Genomic DNA, 20724 nt, shown 5'->3' with positions numbered 1-20724 from the left:
CCTGAGGAGGTCTTTTTCCTCCAAGTTAATTGTTATAAACCTCCAGAGAGATCTAGAAAGTACTGACTAATACCATAAGATTGCTCACAGTAACTTGGCTATGAACAGAGAAATTTTGAGAATCAAACTGACATCTCCTTCAGGGTTCAACTGGTCTAGGAAATGTAGCAAGTCTAAAATAACTGTTCCACAAGACTGGAGATAAAATAGAGCCGCTTCTAATTTGAAAAGTGATTCCCACTACCACTGATTGCTTCTCTGATTGCTAATAAAAAGAGCTAATTCACTCCTGAATGCTTACCACTAGCCAGCACTGCTCTAAGTATTAGGACTTGTATTCATTTATTTAATTCTCACGACAACCCTAAGAGGTAGGAATTATTGTTACCATTCTGATTTCAATGAAGAAATGGAAGCCTAGAGAGATCAAATAACTTGCCCCAAGTTATTTAGCAAATAATGGCCAAGTTGGGGCTCAGTACCAGGAGCAGTGTTTACACTTTTGCCTCCCTGTCTTTTCCCTTCCCTGAAAGTCTGGACGAGTGCCCGTGACCAGCCACACACAGGGAGATGAGGCTCATAAGCACGGTGTCTGTGGGAGCCTGGGACTCTGGCCCAGCCGGGATGAGAGTTTCTCCTCGCCTAACTCCAGGAGACCCTCCTCAACTTGTCTCAGGGCATCTCCACTGACTGCTTTTTTCTCTATAGATTCTCTGTTGAAAGAAAGCCCAAGATTACAGGTATCATCAGGCCTACACACTACGAGCAAACTTCAAATGGATCCTAGATTATAAACCGGAAAACTAGAAAGAACAGAGACCTGGCCGTATACAATGTTCTTTGTATCACACCCAGGGAGCTTCCAAGGCAATTAGGAGCATGTGATGCTTCTAATAGGAATCCATGAAACTTCAGAATTGCACGATTCTCATGGCCGTGCCTTAAACATCGGGATGCTTTTTTCGTGTCTAATTTGGTTTTTTAGTGCTGAGCTTTTTAAAGTTGAAATAGAGAAAGGATAGAAAACACACTTACAAATGACATCAAAACCACTGAATGAAGGAGCCTCATTCCTTCTTTCTTTTAATTCGCCTAGCCTTAAAGGACAGACTTTTTCCCCTGAGTTGGTTGACAGTCACTTAGGTGACTAAAATACCCAGTATATCTTAGTGAAAAGCTATTTTTAAAATTACTTGATTTAGAAAACTCCAATCATGATAATTTCATGGGAATTTGTAGTACACAAATTAGAAGTTTTAAATTACTCTGCAAGAATTTGTGAGTTCAAATAATCTTAATTAGGAAATACCTGCATCGATGCATATTTATTAGGTGTTTTTAACATCTGTCCCTGTCCCTGATACAAAATTATTTTGAGGGTGGTTTTATGAGTTCTAGTTCCTGTGGTCAGTAATAGCAGTCATGATGCAGTATGAAACTAGGAGCCAGAAGTATCCATTCTAGTGTCGCCTGGCTGTGCCACTTTTAATCTCTGGGCCTAGAGATTGTCATTTCTCTTCTCTTAGCCTGCTTCCTCCTGTCCAAAGAAGGGTAACAGTTCCCACCTCAAAGTGTTGTTTCATGGATGAAAGAAAAGACTGCACGTGAAAGAGATCTGAGTAAGCCTCAAACTCTAACAATATTAAAATCACAAACTAAATGTGGCAGCGTGGCTCACTGAGGAAAATGCAGGTGTGGTCTGGTGCAAGAAGGAATCAACTTGGCTGATTTGCCAACTCATGACTCCGGGTGAGTCTGCCCTCGGTTTTCTCATCTGACAAAATGAAATGATAGTAAGTGTCTCAGAAGGATGACATGGGGATTACAAATAAAGTACGGAAGGCCCCTTGCAGGACAGGCAACACTAGGTGCTCAGTAAATGGCACCCATTTCACATCAAAGAATCCATTTAATTAAGCCAAGTATGCTGTGCGTTCCAACACTCAGTCACAACAGCTGACCAGTGTTCTGCTTAGAACAGTACATCCATTAGCAGAGTCCCAAATATACTTCTGCGGCAGCCAGCCCCTGGGTTTATCCTATTTAGACTCCAGTAGAGTGAGGCTGTGCTTGCTGTATTCACAGATCCTGCCTTAAGACATTTCTTTATAAAACTTACTACTCATGAAATCTCAAATGTAAAAATATAAAAGTAATAAAATCAATAAGACCCAACGTGGCAACCCCAAACGCAGGCTTTCTCCAAACCTGCTTTTACGAGATGAACTTACTTCGCTTTCTGTTACTTATCTAGAGACAAGGGTGGGGTCCGGGGGACCAGGATGAGGACAAAGCCGAAGTGAACCTGCTGTTGTTATCGAGAATGTCCAACTTAACCAAAATAAGCCGCCTCTGACGGGCCTCGCCAGCTCCAGAACGTCAAAGGCAGGCCGGTCGGAGCAAGAAGCGGGAAGAGGGGCACGAGTCTCACCGCGCCCAGCCTTGCCCCCAGGCACACCGAGTGTGGCAGGCACCAGTCACCAAGCAGAGCGCGAGTTAGAGGAGTGGAGCTGGGGAAGGGCGCATGCAGTTGGGTTAGTCTGGACTCGACCATGCTGCTGTGCATTCCTGTTTGGCAAACGCGCTTAGGCAAAACAGACTTGATGCTTACAATGATCCCAGCCCAAAATGGAGTGTCTCTGACTAGCAGGGAGGAGCTGATGCTCGCCATGAGAAAGCCCAGCACGGTCACGGCGATGCCCAGGGCCAGCTGCAGCAGCGCGAGCAGCAGCGGGAACCGGCAGCCGCAGCACGTCCGGGCCTCCTCCTCCCCGCACTCCTTGGGGGCCCTTTTGCCCGTCTTCGGCCCCATGTCGTCGGGTCCGGCGGCGTCCGCGGCCGGCCCCCCCTGCCTGCGCTGGCCGCGGGGCTGCTTGTCCTTGCCCATGGCCGCTGCGTGGGTGGGTGGGTGCGTGTGCAGCGCGCTGGGCCCCGGAGCGCGGCGCTGGGCGGGCTGAGCCTGCCCTGGTATTCGAATTACGGAGGCTGAACAAATATGGAAAACATTTGGAGCCGACTCGCCGAGCCTCCAAAGGCCACCGGGAGCCCCGCCGCAGAGGGGGAGTCAAGGGGGGTCGCCAACTGCCAACGCGCCGGGACGCAGCGCCTGCTGGGCCCGCGAGCAGGGTTTGTCAATCGCCCTCGGCAGTCAGCGCGGGTCCCTTGGCCTTGTTAAACCCTGTGCACTTTAGACAGGCTGCGTGTGTGTGTGTGTGTGTGTGTGTGTGTGTGTGTGGTGTGACTGTTTTCCTCACTCAAAACCCCAGGATTTTTTTTTTTTTTGGTTTTGTTTTTATTTTCTGAGAGGTGCAATGCAAGGTGATGAATGTTTAATCATTTGAGTTTAATTAATAGGCAGTTTAATCCAAACTAAGCATTGCTAGGCTCCAAGCTGTGAAGTCATTTCCAGAAGTTAAATTGTTCTTATTTTCCAACAAAGAAACAGGCTCTTCTCTTTCTTTGTAAGTTCTGCAATCTGGCTGACAAATAAAGGCACTTTTCCCGTTGAAGCAGGTGCTTTTAAAAGCACTGTTTATGGAGATGCTGGACTAATACACTCTCCCGAATGCATTTGGTTTTAAAACTTCTTTCAGTCATCTATATGGACTTCCCAATCAGTCTTCACTAATTTCCACATCAGTGCCTAGAGAGCTTGGTCACAGACAGTTCAACTCCGTCTCGATTTGGGGTATTTTTAAAAAATGTTTTATTTATTATTGAGACACAGAGCGTGAGCAGGGGAGGGGTAGAGAGAGGGGGAGACACAGAATCAGAAGCAGGCTCCAGGCTCTGAGCTGTCAGCACAGAGCCCAATGCGGGGCTTGAACTCTTTGACCATGAGATCATGGCCAGAGTGGAAGTCGGTAGCTTAACCAACTGAGCCACCCAGGTGCCCTCCATCTGGGGTATTTTTAAAGCATCTACCCTGTGCTACAACATAAGAATGTTCAAGATAGATTCAGTCCCAGCCCAAAGTCACAGAACAAATCAATAAAACAGATAATTCTTATTCCTGCATATCTCTACTCAGTAGCACTTAGAGAAAATTTCAGTGAAACCGCTAAGAAATGCTCCCACCACTTTGGAGTATTTATATCTACTTTGGGATGGTCATCGTAACATTCGGAAAGCTGTATTAAAAAAAATAAATGATGTTGGTATGCTTGCTAGGATAGATAAAGCCTACTCCTAGATTGCTCCCTATCAGCTAAAGAAAGTCTAACTCCCCGCTTTGTTTTCTTAGAATTATAAACTAATCATCATCAACTCTCCTTGTAAACTGTCAAGTCCCAAAAAAGTCACCTTTGAAGTATAAAATATATTCATACTTATTTTATAAACTTCAGAGCTTTCTTATACCTTCCTTCTGGATCAGTGAGAAAAATATGATCCAAGGAATAAAGGCAGTAGCCCCAAAAGCAGAATCCACACCACACAGCCCAGAAGCAGTTCTTAGAAACAGTGCTCTCTCACAAGAGGAACTCAGGGGCTGAGGCAAGGTCATTGTCAACTTTGGGACGTCTACAGGGCTAGCATCTCTAGTGAGAACAGACCAAACAAAAAGGTGGTGTTACACCAAGGTACCTGAGAACAACCCAAATGACAAAACTGTACATGGTTTTTCTACATAAAATGGTAAATGTTTTTTAAGAAGCTAATTGATTACACAGAATTAATTATTTGTTGTTATGAATAATATAGATACCAATTACTCAGTACCTGCTCTATGTCAAGTACATGGCAGGTGCTTTACATACTTGCCAGTTACTCCTCACAACCACCTTATAATTATAGTTTGCACTTTTAAATATGAAAAAAATGAATATCAAAATTATCAAGTAACCAGATTATTAAGCCACTCACCTAGTTAGTTAGGGATGGAGGTGAGGGAAGCCAAATGGTAACTCTTGTGGATTACTTATTTTATTATTTCCTATAGGCAAACAAGTGGACTGTGTAAATCATTTGTGATATTTAAAAAAAAATTTTTTTAATGTTTATTTTTGAGAGAGAGAGAGACAGAGCACAAGTGGGGGAAGGGCACAGAGAGGGAGACACAGAATACGAAGCAAGTTCCAGGATCTGAGCTGTCAGCACAGAGCCTGATGTGGGGCTCAAACTCACAAACTGTGACATCATGACCTGACCAAAGTCAGATGCTTAACCGACAACCACCCAGGTGTCCCTCATTTGTGATTTTAAACAGTTTAATGGTCATAGGTAGTATTTTATCCATCATGGAATTAGCTGTTAGCGTTGAACCTAAGGCTATTTGAGTACTTTACAAAAATATCTTGATTCACCACCATGATATATACAATAATCAATGGAAACTGTTATTTCTATTATTAACTTGTGACTAGACACAGGCTCTATTTGCTGACCATACGGCTATGCTGTCTTAGAAATAAAATCTTCTTCAAAACTTTAAATTAGATGTAAGTTAGAATAGTTAAAATAATAGGATATTCCTGTAGGTTTGTCTTACAAGTTTCAGAACCAGTGTGGCTTACATTCATAAGCCAGTTGTACATAAATTCTTATAATAACGGCTTCCTTTTAATCGCTTCGCAGAGACAAGTTACAAATGAAACCAGCAGCAGTGAATAATAGCCTAGATGAATTGTAATCCTTCTAGTCTGATTACAACCACTGACTTCAATTTCCAGCTTCCAGTGAAGGAAACAGCGATACAGGGAACCATACGCCTGCTCAAATCCCCAACTGTTTGGTTGAATCTGTGTTTGAGGAGGCCTGGTCTATAACCATGAGATGATGGTGGTGAGAATGGCATTTTGACTTACTGATATGGGGAAGTAGAAACAAAGAAGAGGGTGAGAAAAGTGGTCAAAAGGTTAGTGATAAAGAATAATCAAGGCTACAATGGAATCAGAGGGTCATTAAGAATGCGACAAGGAAAGTTCTTCCTTTATTTGACATGTCCTTTCCACTGAGAAAAATCACCATTTCCAGCTCATCACATCGTTTAACAGAAATGAACAGGGTGTTTTTAGTATTCATAAATTTGAATGTCTCTGTTTTATAGGTTAAGCAATAACCTTTTCAGATATTTATATTACTGGGAAGAAAGGCAAAGTAGAAACAGAGTGTCTTCAGATACTCTCCTGGCTGCTCTTAGAACTCAAAACTAACAGAGTGTAAAGTAGAAATTGCAGGACAGAAGTTGATACACCATTTGACTTTATTTTGATCCTCTGGGGAAAGTAACAAAACTAAGCTTAGTAGCTTTGCTGTGTCCCCAATTCCACATTATTGTGAAGTATTTATGCCTCAGAAGTTCAGAACTGGGAAGATAATAACTCTTTTTGTAACTAGTATCATTAACAAAATGTCCTTAGGAAATCCAAATAGAAATATCTTTTTTTTTTAAGTTTATTTATTTTGAGGGAGAGAGAGAGCACATGCACACACAAGCAGGGGAGAGGCAGAGAGAAGGAGAGACAGAATCCCAAGCAGGTACTGCACCATCCCGCAGAGCCTGATGCGGGGTTCAAAGTTGCAAACCGTGAGATCATGACCTGAGCTGAGATCAAGAGGAGGACACTTAACCGACTGCATCACCCAGGTGCCCCTAGAAAAAATCTTTAAACCAAAGTATTTCTGAACACATGAGATGAGATTTACCAAGAACAAAAGAGATTTCATAGAAAAATTATTACAGTTCCAAGGTCTGCATTGAGTGTCTTTAATGTGTAGTTAAATATATCAAAGAATTCACTTAGATTTTTAAAGTTTATTTATTTATTTTGAGAGAGAGAGAGAGAAAGCACATACACCAGCACATATGAGTGGGGGAGGGGCAGAGAGAGGGAGAGACAGAATCCCAAACAGGCTCTGTACTATTGTTGCAGAGCCCCAATTCCAGGCTTGAACCCACAAACCCTGAGATCATGACCTGAGCCAAGATCAAGAGTCAGACGCTTTACCGACTGAGCCACACAGGCACCCCTTTATTTCTTTTTTTTTAAGTTTCTATTAGATTTGATTTAAAGAAGTATCAAATACTCCCCAAAGAGCAACTGAAAACTCATGTATGATATGCAGTACCATTGGCCCCTACATAAAATGACTACAGGTATTGCTGATATGTATGTGTGTGCATGTGTATTTGTTCTGTGTACAAGAAATTTTAAAAACTCCCATTTTTTTCTATTCTCTTTTTTCTATGTCATTAATTTTCAGTATATCTTTTGGTTCATTTTTTTTTTCAAAAAATTGACCCATCTGTGATTTTTTTCATTGCAGTTTATATTTTCAGGTTAAGTGTTATATGGGCAGTATACTCTTTATGGTCAACAGAAGACTTCTAACTTTCTCATTCTATAGAGAGTCTGGAGAGATGATAACTATCATTTTCTAATGCATTCCACCTCTTTGATGTTATTTATAATGATATCAAATTTTTCTACATATAATTTTGTCCATGTAATTCTGATGTTGTCACTGCCTATGATCAAGAAGAAATAACTAAGTGTATTTTACATAAGAGTACAGGGAGAATGGTTGTGGTGCATTCATACAATGGAATACCACTTGACAATAAGAAGGAATGAACTATTCACTGTATGTTAATTATACTTCAATTAAACTCTTTTTAAAAAAAGAGGGAATGAACTATTATGTAAGCAATGACCTGAATGAATTTCACTAAGAGTGTACTGAAAGAAAGAAACCAGATACAAAATAATATGCCCTGCATAATTCTATTTGTATAAAAAAATTGTAAAGGCAAAACTAATCTTTGATTATTGAATTTAAAAAATGCTTATGGAGTTGGCAACAGAATATCCTCTAGGCATATCCATGTTGTCACAAATGGCAAGATTTCATTCTCTTTTTTTGGCTGAGTAATATACCCTTATAATGTAATATATATACCACATCTTCTTTATCCATTCATCTAACCATGGATACTTAGGTTGCTCTCATATCTTAGTTATTGTAAACAATGCTGCAATAAAGAGGAGTGCATGTATCTTTTTGAATTAGTGTTTTTGGTTTCTTTGGGTAAATACCCAGTAGTGAAATTACTGGATTATATGGTATTTTTATCTTTAATTTTTTGAGAAACCATACTGTTTTCCACAGTGGCTGCACCAATTTACATTCCCACCAACAGTGCACAAGGATGCCTTTTTCTCCACATCCTTGCCAACACTTGTTATTTATTGTCTTTTTGATAATAGCCATCCTAACAGGTGTTAAAGTGATATCTCCCAGTGGTTTTGATTTGCATTCCCCTGATGATTAGTGATGTTGAGCATCTTTTCATGGTTCTATTTGCCATCTCTGTGTGTCTTCTTTGGGAAAATGTCTATTCAGATCTTCTGCCCATTTTTAAATCAGATTTTTTTTAGTATTTAGAGTAGTATAACTTCCCTATACATTTTGGATATTAGACAGTTGAAGTTTTTAAAATTCAAATTATCTTATCAAACTCTCTCAATTTCTCTCCTGCCTTTCTGGCTCCTCTGTATTAATTATTTATTGCTGCATAATAAATCACCCCAAAACTTAGTGGTTTGAAACAACAATAATTATTTATTATTTCATAGTTTCTGTTGGTCTAATATTAAAATAAGGAACAGCAGGGATGGTTTGTTTCCTCATGTTATCTGGGGTCTCAGTTGGAAGCCTTGAAGACTGGGGTCTGGGATCATCTGAAGTTTTGACGGAAGCAGAAGGTTCTGGTTTCAATGTGGCTCACTCCTCCAGCTGCCAAGTTTGTTCCTCCCCCTGTGGCCTCTCCACTCACTGCCTCTCCACAGGGCTGTCTGAATATCCTGACAACATGGTGACTGGCTTCAACCAGAACAAGAGATTCAGAAACTGAAGGAACAAGGTAAAAGCTACCCTTTTCATGACCCAGCAACAAAAGTCACGTAGTAACTCTTGAGTTACATTCTTTAGGAGAGATTCACTAAGTCCAGCCCACACTCAAGGGGAGAGGAATTAAGAGCCTTCTATTAAAAGGAAGAGTATCAAAGTATCAAATAGTATCAAAGACATATTTTAAAACCACCACACTCACCTTCTCAAGTTTCTTCATGGACTGTATTTCTTTTGCTGAACTCCTAAATGTTGGTATTCTGTCTCCTTACACTATACGTTCTATGGGTTCACTGAAGATTCCCAAATGTAAGGAGCCCAGACTTCTGTGCTTAGTTCCAGGTCTGCAAATGTAAATACCTACTCACATCTCCATTTGAGTGTCCCAAAGGTACCCCAAACTCATTCGCTCCTTGAACTCTATAAAGAATCAAGCAAGGTAAACATAAAATGTACATAGACTCTAGTGGCAAGATGGCCATTGATTGCCTTTGCCAAGAGCAGCCCCATATAGTAGTTTCAAGATTTTAGTGAGTGGGAAGGGACAAAGGGGAAAAGCATGTAGAAATAAATCTACAGAAAAGCTTAGCTGTGAAGGGAAGGAAAAAGAAAAAAGCTGTAGCTAAAGGGAAAATATAAAGTTGAAGAAAAGTTTGCCTCTTTTTTTTTTTTTTTTTTTTTTTTTTTGGTTAATTGATCAGATAACTTCCTTGAGGCAAGAGACTTAGTCAGATGGAAATTCCCTTCATAGGCTGAGATACGAGGAAAGAATGTAGAACTGAAGGGAATGCAGTTAAATTTGCAGGGATGGAAAGAAGGCATTTCAGAGAATTTATGTCTTCTGGCCTCTTCCAGGATACATATACAATGAATGTAATATCAAATATTCTTCTTCTAAATGATGCAGATTTTAGATAGAGAGCCATTCTACTTCCACATCCTATCTCACAGCATATTTTATCACTATATCTAATTATAAATACATTTCATAAAACTACATCATTTTCTGAAAATTTTCTCTAAAAGAATAAAAACACAATTTTCTGTAAAATTACAAAAAATAATAATAATGTCTGAAATGTGTATCTGTATCTTTATGGGTTACAAAGTTCTGTCACATATTATCTCTAAATCTCATCAAAATCCGGTGAAGTCAGAATTTCTTCAGAGTGGTTAAATGATTTGCTCAAGGCTATATTTTTTTCCTTCTTACTCTAAGACCAGCGTTCTTTCGATATATTTTAGCTATATGAATTGGATTTTGTTAGATTTATTGATACACATTTAATGTATAGCTTGATGAGTTTTATTGCATAAAGAAATTGAATTAGTACATTGATGTTAACATACATGTTAAACATGTGTGTTAAGGGCTATGCTCCCAATTCCAATGTGTAGGTTTTTCCCCATACCACCGAGCAATTCTCCAACACCAGCTGGGTATGCTACATTTCAATCCAATTCTGACTGTATTTACCCAGAGACAGCATTGATTGATTCCACAGGTTAAGGGCTCAGCCCCACTAAGACTAAGACTGGCCCAACTTCAGATGCTGTTACCTGTGCTTCTAACTTATTGGCTATGAACAGAGGATTCCGTGATGCTCTCCTTGGATTTGATTAATTGGCCAGAGTGGCTACAGAACTCAGGAAACTACTTTATTCACTAGATTACTGGTTTACTACAAATGATATGAAAGGATACTAGTCAACAGCCGGGTGAAGTGATCCACAGGGCAAGGTCCATAGCAAAGGAGCTTCTGTCCTCACAGAGTCTGGGGCCTGGCTCGGTGGCATGAGAAAGATTCCAGTTCACCAACGAATCCTATCCCTTTGGGGTTTTGTGGAGGCTTCATTACATAGCCATGGCTGATTAATTCATTGATTACTGGTGATCGATTCAACCTCCAGTCCCTCTCATCCCTGGAGGTCAGGGGGTGGGACTGGAACTTCCAAACCTCGAATCACATGGCTGCTTCTTCTGGAAGCTAGTCCACATCCTTAGGTTTAGTCCCAATATCATCTCATTAATATAAAAAAAGACATCTTTATCACTCTCATCCCGTCGCAAACTCTGAGGATTTTAGGAGCTTTGTGACAGAAATGAGACAAAAATCAAATATATATTTCTTCTAAATCACAGTGTCACCAGGGCATACAGTGCTTCGTACACAACAATCCCTGCCGATTCCCAGAGTAGCATGGACAGATGCTGTCTAGAGTCTAGGCCATAAGCACTAAGAGGGCAGAAACCATGCTTTCCTTTTTTTTAATTTAATTTTTTTTTTATTTTTAAGTAATGTTTACACCCAACATGGGGCTCAAAATCACAACCCTGAGATCAAGAGTCGCACACTCCACCGACTGAGCCAGCCAGGTGTTCCATGCGTTCCTAATCACCATCAGTCCTATAGTACTCAGCACAGCACACAGAACTTTGTATGGTTTTAGTAAATATTTATAGATCCTAAATAGTTATGCTGTTTTTATGCAATCCATCTAGATTCAGGTGTTTCTGGTGTAACAGTATTTCTTTAAAATTCTTGAATTGCATATTTTGTTTGTCCATTTTTAAGAGTTGTCTTTAGGAATAACTCAAATGGACACTGGATGAATTATAATCAAGATTTCTAAATAATAACATTTAAAACACCACAAAGTCGGGGTGCCTGGGTGGCTTGGTCAGTTAACCATCCGACTTCAGCTCAGGTCATGATCTCACAGCCCTGAATCGGGCTCTGTGCTGACAGCTTGGAGCCTGGAGCCCGCTTTGGATTCTGTGTTTCCCTCTCTCTCTCTGTCCCTACCCTACTCGTGCTCTGTCTCTTTCTGTCTCTCAAAAATAAATAAATATTAAAAAGTATTTTTAAAAACCACCACAAAGTCATTTTAAATACCCTATGTTGTTACAAGCAAACTATAATTTTCTTTCTGACCACAAATCTTCCTCCTTAGTTAGAATAACTGAGTCATTGTCTGACTCTATGACAGACCAACATCTTTTATCCTTTTCAGAATCTGCAGGTTTCTGTAGACTTATGACTCCCTGCGTTTGGTTCCATATCCAGTCATCACCACCTTTAAAGACATCTTTGGCCATAAGACAAATCCATGCCAGCCATGTTCTCTTTCTCCTACAGTTCTTCTGTGAATTCTCTCACCTTTATATAGCTCTGAATGCAAACACTGGACTCAGACTGCCTGAGTTCCAATCTCAGCTCTAAGTCTTAGTAACTATGTGATGAAAACATGAGAACCGTTCCCTGGCATGGATAACTAAGCAATAATTGTTAGCTCTTATCCTAGCTCTGCCATATTTTCTTATTCACTTTTCCTTTCCTATGCACTTTCTTTGCAATTTCTCTTTGGCATGTCCTCATGGTTTCCCCTCTCACGTTCTCCACAGAAGAGTAACCCTCACTGTCCTTCTCTTACACTCACTGCCTGATATCTCTCAAGTTTTGCTACCAAATTAGTGCTTGGCTTCACAATAAAATTTTATTTTTCCTCACCACCACCCACTGTACTCTCACCCAAATCAGTAATTGGGACTTTTCCAGAATGATCTCCAGAAAAAGATGATTCAGCCCCTTCTCTTCTACTGCCTTAAAGCTCTCTCCTCTGAACTTTGACCCCACCCACTGCCTCAAGGAAGTGACTGAACTCAAATATCTGACACTCACCCCAGTCAATCATAAAAGGGCTACCGTTTTATTTATAATCTTGTGCTATGCACCTTGTGAAGGTAACATCAGATTAGGAAGGAAACTCACACTTGGCTTCCCCAATTGATTTCAAATTATTTCACAGAAGCTACTGAATTGCTGGCACTTCAGAAACAATGTTTTGATAATCTAACATTAAGTGAGATGAGATAAATCATGATAGAAAAAAGTTTACACTTCTCAAATGTTCGACTCCCTATAAGATCATGGTAGGGTGGATGACACTGGTTGTGTGGCCTAAAATCCCTTTTGATGTTGGGGAATGGCCTCTCATCCATCCCAATATGGTCTTGTGGGACTTCTGCCCATCCCCTGACCACAGGAATTGGCCTCTGGCCCTAGTCTAGCCAATGGTAGTACCTCTTCTCCTACGCTGGCATTAAGGGTCAGGAACATGAAAGACGAAGGCAAAACAGAGTAAGTGAAGCCTTCCATGAAGCATGAGACAAGAATGCTGGGGTGGGGTGCAATCCTCTCGCTCTCTTTTTTTTTGTTTGTTTGTTTTTTTGGAATGGACGTTGTCAGTTGTAGGGTATCTTTCGCACAAGTCGGAGGGAATCTTTCTGTAACAGGTAAGAACAAGACCAATGAACAAGGAGAAACAGAGATGAGAGAAGAGAGAGACAGAGAATTTGACAACATTCTCTGAGCCTCAGAAAACAACTGTGCCTGAAGCAAGTTCCCTGAGTGTCCTAAGGCAGAGATTGTCTTATTTGCCACTGCACCATCAATTCTCGGCACATACTAGGTGCTCAATCAGTATCTGTTGAATAGCTAAATAAATAAACAAGTCAAAAGATATCCCTTTTGTTTAAAAGTGAGTTATTTCCCTTGAAACTGAAGGTATCCTAACTATGCACCCACCTAGGTGAACTTCAGCATTGCCATGAATACCCCATCTCTGAAATAACAGACCTACAGTAGTGTAAGAAAAACATATAGAAATGGCAAGTGAGAAGTGCGTTCATTTCCAAAAAGACAGGAATGTTAAAATAACACATTTTTTCCCCTGTCATAATGTGTAGGAAAGTATGAAGCCATTGTAGGGTAGGATAGACATTTTATAAAGTGCCCATTTACGACACTTTCACAATTTGGCATGTGGGGAAATGCCAAGTGCTATTTTACAATCTATACCACCTTTAGCTTATTTGTACAAATAAAGCATCGTGCTCAATTAGTTAATTACACCTAAAGCTTTTGTTGCTCTTTAATTAGCCTAAATCTTAAAATTAAGTAACATGTTAACAGATACTTGCATGCTGGTGTTTAGTCAAGAATGAAGGTCAGAATCACCTGAAGAGTGTTTAAGACATGTTGGGGTTTTTTTCCCCAAATTCCAGATTTAGTTATATTTGGGCTGGACTCTAGGCATTTGGTATGTGTGGGATGTACCCTCATGCTTAAGTCTCACTCTATAAACCTGTCAAGGACACACCCAGACTAAGCTCAACACCCTTGTCATACCTTAAGGCCATTCCCTTCCCAAAGGCTAACTGTAACTATATCAATTTATTTCTTCTTGGTGCCTCTTTCTCAGCAGTGAGCTGCCTGTACAACATTCATTCTTGCGTTCATTCCACCAACATTTATTGAGTGTCTAAAATTGTCAAGTAACCCAGTAGGCATGATGGTAAAAAGGTAGGAACCCATTCAACTGGAGAGAGACACATACCAGAAAAGTATAACAAAGTGTACATGTGTGAGAAGGGGATTGTGTGTCAGGTGTAGCAAGGCACAAAGGGCCAAGTGACTACTACAGTGTGTCACAATCTAGGGCACACAGAATGTGTAGTTGGGAAATGTGTGGCATAGCAGAGTGATCATTCATGCCTTGTGGTTATTTATCCATGAGGTAACTCTGAAATGTATCAGGTTGGACCTGTTGGTTCATGAAATCCTGTCACTCATCCAGCAGCTCCTTCCCTACACCTAGGTCTTGGAGACTAACCCTCCTAGTTTCCCTTTTTTTGTCCCTCCGCCCCAAGGTAATAAGGGTATAATCAGACCAGGACAAGGTATTGGGGGTGGGGGGGGGGCGGTGACTGACTAAATACCCAACTATATTGCTGGTCCTGGAGGACGGCCCTCCCTCAGCTCCGCTGAATACCAAGAACCAAGGTCTTGCTGGAATTCATGACTCCCATGACTGTCAATCATTTGCAACACCTATTTTTCACTTAGTCATACTTTTTGTCCATAAGCCATCTGCAATATACATTTCATACATCACGTAAGTGGTGAGAAAGAGCATTTTTTCTCAATATCATGTATTTCAAAATTCATGCATTATTTTAAATCTTGTTACTAAAAGCCTAACATTCCATATTTCAAATCAAAATAATTTTATCTTTTTGTACATCCTGTTTAGAGAGAGTAGGGGAAACAACATAAGAGAAAAGGGAAAAATATGAAACATTTATTGAAGCAAGCTGCTTGGGGTTTAATAAGAATGAAACTGGCACCTAGAAAAAACTCATCGAAATGTTCAAAGCAATTCCTTTGGGGGCAGTGAGACATACATGATATTTGTCCCGTCTTCCTATTTTTGTGTTGTCCTCTAACGGGCACATTACATTGTGATATCACCAACCAAACAACAAAAACAAATTTTAAAAAAAGAAACACTTAGTTTTTAAGAGAAACTCACTTCCATCATTCTACAGGCTGCATTTCATTTTTGCTCTCTTCCTCTTTATGAGATAAAATATTTCCATTTTATTTACTAATGTTTATAATGCTCTTTCTTCTGTGGATGCCCATCTAGAAGAAAAACGAACAAAGCCACTAAATGTTCTACGTTTTGACCGTTGATGGTCTTTGGCCAGGTGTGCAGCTTCTATTCCCTCTCAAAGTCCCAGCTGACTTGTCACTATTCTCCAGCATCCAAAGGAAGAGTTCACATCCCTGGTCACAGGTCAGATGTTTGCTCTGTAAACACACGGTTTACTCTATGTAAAGGTCTGTCTTAAGCCCACACTCCCTGTGAAGATTTTCCTCCCTCTCCATGCCATTCAACTATTTCTTTTTTTGAACTCCTACAACATTATATATATTATGTAATTCTGTAAGTTATTTACAAGATCCTACAGTCTGCATTTGCTTTACATGACAGTCTTCACTCATAAAGCATTATTGGTTACCTACTTTGTGCTAAGAACTACGTTAGCACTAAATAACGAACAAGATGGGTTACAGAAAAGAGTGTAATAAATAACAGCAACTTATAAATATGCACGGTGCTTTGCAAATCCAGAAAGGGGATACCTTCGTCTTTGCTCACGCAGATTGCTTTTTGCAGGCTATGGAGCAGCAATCTTCCTTGTTCCCCCCTAGTCCTCGGCCAACACCCTCAGGAAATTGTTATGGGCTGATTAGAAGGACAAGCTTGTTTGTTGTTCCTCTCCTCAAGTTTTCATTCACAAGTGAAGGTAGCAGGCTGAGGTGGGGGCTATTTCTTTGGGAAGCTCATAGTCCCCTGATGCTCCTATTTGAAGACAGGTTCCTTTATTTCAGTTTCTTCCTTCCACATGGTCATCTAGAGTACAGTATAATTTGGGATGCTGACCAGGAGTTGTGATGAGGCCCTGGATGGGTGGCTAGCCTAGGCTTTGTGATCCAGCTCAGAATCATATTGCAGCCTATGATGGTGTCTGGGTCCAAAGTCCAGCTAGCAACTTAGCACCTTCTTTATGCATTCATATCCCTTAGGAAACTCATGAGGGAGGGTGGCTTTGATTTGGAATAGATCTAAGTATTCTGAACACCCCTTTCATAATACCATCAACATCCTCCCCAATTTCTAACCTTGGCCATTTAGGATAGAGATTAGGTCTTAAATTTATTTTATAGTCTCCTAAACAACAAACACACAACCAGATATGTAGTAGATGCTCAATTTAAAAAAATCACAACTTAGTAGATGGAGAAATTCTCTCTGGACCAGATGTTCATATACTAACTGAATTTAGTTTCAATTATAAGATGCTGCTTAAATGGGGCATTTGGGTGGCTCAGTTGGTTGAGCACCCAACTCTTGACTTCAGCTCAGGTCATGATCCCAGGGTCACGGGATTGAGCCCCATAACGAGAGATTCTCTCTCTCTCTTTCCCTCTTCCCATCTCCCCCTGCTCCCATGCTGTCTCTCCCTCTCTCTCTAAAAATAAACAAATAAAATATTTGTTTAAATAAGATACTTCTAAGATAATATTTTTAAAGAAAGTTTTATGGGGGGAAAAGATAGGTATAATATACTAAGGTAAAGGTAACAATTTCTGAAAGTAAAGGGGTTATAATCAGTTAGTGGTTCTGAATCCCATCTGTGTATCAGAATAACCCACACTGTTGTTCTTTTTAAATACCTATGACCTAGACCTTTCTCTAGAGATTCTAATTCAGGAAGTGAATTTGGCATACAGCATTTGTAGTTTTCAAAGGCTCTATAGATGATCTTGATACATGACTAGGAATGTAAGCTGTTGTCTCAAATTAAAAAAGAAGAATAAAGTCCAGGCACAAACTAATTCATCTGAAATAACTCTGATCCTTCACCCTTGTGAATTAAAAGAGTTAAACTTTTACTTAGTAAAGCTATAGTTGCTCAAACATTTGGAACTTTTATTTGGGACATTCAATCAAAGATGTTTTAAAAACCAATCAAGATAATTATCCTTATTACTTAATCATTGTATAAACCTAACCTGTTAATTTTATTTTGCCAAAGATTTATCACCAACTTAGGACAGAAATTTAGAGTCAGAGGTAATTACCTCATCCCTCCACTCCTGTATGGAGTTTCCTACAGTGAATGCTCAATAAGCCTCTCTTGGATGAAAAATGAATGAATGAATGAATGAATGAATGAATGATTCCACTTCCTCATTTTTACAGATGAGGCTCAGATTGTGTCACCTGCCTGTGGTGTCACTCCTTGCTGATGACCTGATGGCCGTGTTGGGATTCAAAATCAAGTTAGCTCACTCTTTGTACTCAACTCCTCCCATCCTGCCACGTGCTTTACTCAACTCCAAACAGCTGTTGTTTGGAGACTGCTATCAGCTGCCATATAGAATATTAAAACTAATGTACCACACAGGGTTTAAAAACAATTCTCAAAAAATAATTAATAAAAATACTTGTTGCAACAGCAACACTATGTGAGTGGAATGCCTTCCAAAGTGACTATTTTAAAAGGGACATATTTATTTTTACATGTAAGTTCTGGTTTCTTAAAACTCAGTCTTTGATTTCGTATCTCTAAAAATTGCACAGTGTTACCCTCCACTTATAGGTGTTCCAATGAGAGGCATTAATGAGACAGGTTTAGTTTACTTTGTATTTTCCTTTGGGCCATTATCTCACTGGACAAGTCTGGCTCTGATCATCCTACAGAGCAAAAAGAAAAAAAAAGTAACTAAACTTTGATCCGTAATTGAAGTCTCTGTTGTCACAATCATACATGTTGAGATAAGACTGCCAGATTACCTCCCTAATTGCCTTTTGGAAACCCATAGAACTAAGAGAAATTGTGGTTTTAAAACACATTCTTACCACACCTTATTTTTAAGCCACCATCAAGGAAAAAAATATAACAATAAGACAGAGTAAGGGGGTTACCATCGTTACTGATCTCCTTTCCAGTCAGAAATGTTGGAGTAGGACTTTGGTCCTAAATAATAATTCTGTTTTACAAACGTAAGTTTTGCTGCTATCTTGTCTTCAGAGAGAAGATAGCGCAGAATTCAGGTAAAGAAGTGGATAAAATGAGTTTTCTGAACTATATGGAGAACAGTTTCTTTGGAAAAGGAACAACAACAACAACAACAACAACAACAAAGAGTACCAAACTCTAAGAAAGGAAAAAGATTGCCACAGAGATCACAGTCTTTCTTATTGATATGACCAACGTGATAAAGAAAATAGATCCCCTTTAAACAAAAGTAACACTCGTGTGAGATTCTGTGCAGTGTCAGAAAATCATTCTGCTTTCTGTGAAGCTTGTTCCTGGTCCTCGAACAATACGGTATCTTCCCTGGATTACAGCCACACTGGCAAGCATGATTGTGGGTACATCTCAATGGACTGGTAGCCAGTAGGGGTTGTTTCCCCCTTGGAGATGTTTAGTTCTTCCCTTCCAGAGCTATAAACCCTGCCACATAGCTCTCACTGTTACTCTTACCCTCCGTATGTTCAATTCCTGCAAACAAGATTTACTCCACGTCTTAGCCTGGAGCTGAACCCAACTGTTGTTGAGTCACTAACTATGTGCAGGATGTGGTGTGATTCTTGAGATGAAAAGACAAAAATCTGATGTCCTCTCCATTCCTCTCAAAAGATCTCAAGGCACCTTTCAAGTTTGTGCGTATCTTAAAATAATGTTTGTTTCACTCCAGACTGTATCTCTGGACTAAAAATGCTTACTTATTAAACTGTGAACGTCAAGCTAAATTTTAGATTGGGGTGGTAGGGGGGATATACGCTGTGTGCCCAGAAAGCCCAGGGGACAGTTAAGTGAGAAAACAATCGAGTTTCTTAAATTTAGTGGTTGGGTTTACATTCTGTAGGATGAGATTATGTACGTGAGGTACAAATGGTGGGGCTTTTGGGGCTAGTGTGGGAGGTGAAGCAAAAAGTCCCTTCCTTCGTTGTCACCTCTGACTAGGTTCTGCAAGCACCCTAGTGTCTAAAGGTGTCGGGACACTCTGTTCATCGTGTCAAGAAAAGACATTTCGCCGCTACGTGCACAATCGTGTGAATGAATATTCAGCACCTCCAACTCAGATTCACGGCTAATGATCTACATTCTGTATCTTCAAGGGCCAATTGTGCGGCCTCCTTCTTGCCTGCTGCCTTTCTTTTTTAGCAGTTTCATTATTTGTTCACACCTCCAGGAGGAGAAGTGGAGAAAGAAGATGAAATAGAAATTCACCAACTTTTTTCAACTACATCCTTAATCTTACCAAGTTCTCTGGTTGCAAGAGGGCTGTGGGAGAGCCAGGAGCTTGGAGGGCAGAAGGCTTCTGCTGTGCCATCAGAAACACGTCCTCACCCCAGGACAGACGGTGTCCTCGGCAAGCGCCTCAGTGAATGTTTTACCGTGGCACTGCAAAAAACAAACTCGCAAATAATAAAAGCCTGGCTAAAGTCAGGACCCAACCTATCTGAAGGTTTCAGTCACCCAAGAGCTAGGTGTGAGCAGAGACTGCAACACCGTGTGTGTGTTGGGGGGTGGGGGGGATGTCAAGATCTCACAGAGGGAGGGTACACCTAGATTGGAGCTGTTGCCTTCTTCAACAGGTAGCCCTAAACCAAGAAGGAGGAAACTTAGTCTGCTTGTTCTTGATGACTTTCATATAGTTTTCTGGCACCATTTTGGAGGGTGTCTTAGAGCCATTGAGAACCGGGGCCATATGGTAAAGCCAGTATTTCTGGTGCCATATGGGTGCAGTCATGAGAAACTGAAAAAACGCCCATGCAGAGGGCATTTTTTGTTTACTGGTGACGGTTTAAGGAACATCGTGGAGTAGAGGAGGTTGCTCTTGACGTGGGGTCCCCCTCGCTTTTGAATACTCCTCTGTCTTGGTGGTCCTGTGTCACCTGCTGCCACTCCCCATGCCACAGTGCCTGACTCCTGTCCCCCAGAAAAATAGGAAGGGTAACCCAGCGGCATGAGTGAAATCCAGTCCACATGTTACAAGCTTAATCTCTTCCACCCCTTCCCATGTTCCCCAGTATAAATGTACAAAACCCTCAGCATGACTTCCGGCTGGCCCATTCACTCTTACCCTCTCCTCTCTGTCCTGTCTCCAGCCATACTAGGGTTCTGTCCTTCCTCAAGCACTGCTTCCTTCTTCTTCTTCTTGTTTAATTTTTAAGAGCAATTTGGTACATTTGTTTATTTTTTTAATGTTTACTTATTTTTAAGACAGAGAGACAGAGCATGAGTGGGAAAGGGGCAAAGAGAGAGAGACACACAGAATTGGAAGCAGGCTCCAGGCTCTGAGCTGTCAGCACAGAGCTCAACGACCTGAGTCAAAGTTGGACGCTCAACCGACTGAGCCACTCAGGGACCCCAAGCACCGTTTCCTTCTTGCTGCAGGGCTTTTGAACAAACATTCCATTCTCTGTACCCAGACCATTCTTTCCCCC

The 20724-nt window shown here is 40.6% G+C and overlaps 1 protein-coding gene and 1 long non-coding RNA gene across 4 annotated transcripts in view; both read right to left on the bottom strand.

The window, feature by feature from the left end:
• Nucleotides 1–3100, bottom strand: part of SSPN (sarcospan) — a 37167-nt gene extending 34067 nt beyond the window's left edge. Inside the window, exon 1 of one of the 3 annotated variants that reach the window (XM_003988505.5) lies at nt 2612–3100. In XM_003988505.5, coding sequence (XP_003988554.1) covers nt 2612–2887 — 276 coding nt within the window. In that variant the 5' untranslated portion in view covers nt 2888–3100. Of the gene's footprint in view, nt 1–2231; nt 2580–2611 lie in introns of those variants that run through there. The other 2 variants (XM_006933572.5, XM_045061583.1) reach the window with 2 other exon arrangements.
• Nucleotides 3101–8396: 5296 nt separating this feature from the next.
• Nucleotides 8397–20465, bottom strand: LOC123386557. Its single transcript, XR_006600592.1, has 3 exons — nt 19536–20465; nt 9053–9194; nt 8397–8823 (listed from the first exon to the last, which is right to left on the bottom strand). It is a non-coding gene; the product is annotated as an uncharacterized LOC123386557 (long non-coding RNA).
• Nucleotides 20466–20724: the final 259 nt, after the last annotated feature.

This window comes from Felis catus, chromosome B4 (genome assembly GCF_018350175.1).
Source record: "Felis catus isolate Fca126 chromosome B4, F.catus_Fca126_mat1.0, whole genome shotgun sequence".
Taxonomy (NCBI): Eukaryota; Metazoa; Chordata; class Mammalia; order Carnivora; family Felidae; genus Felis; species Felis catus.
The sequence above is the reverse complement of the archived record's forward strand: the minus strand, read 5'-3'. Positions and strand labels throughout refer to the sequence as shown.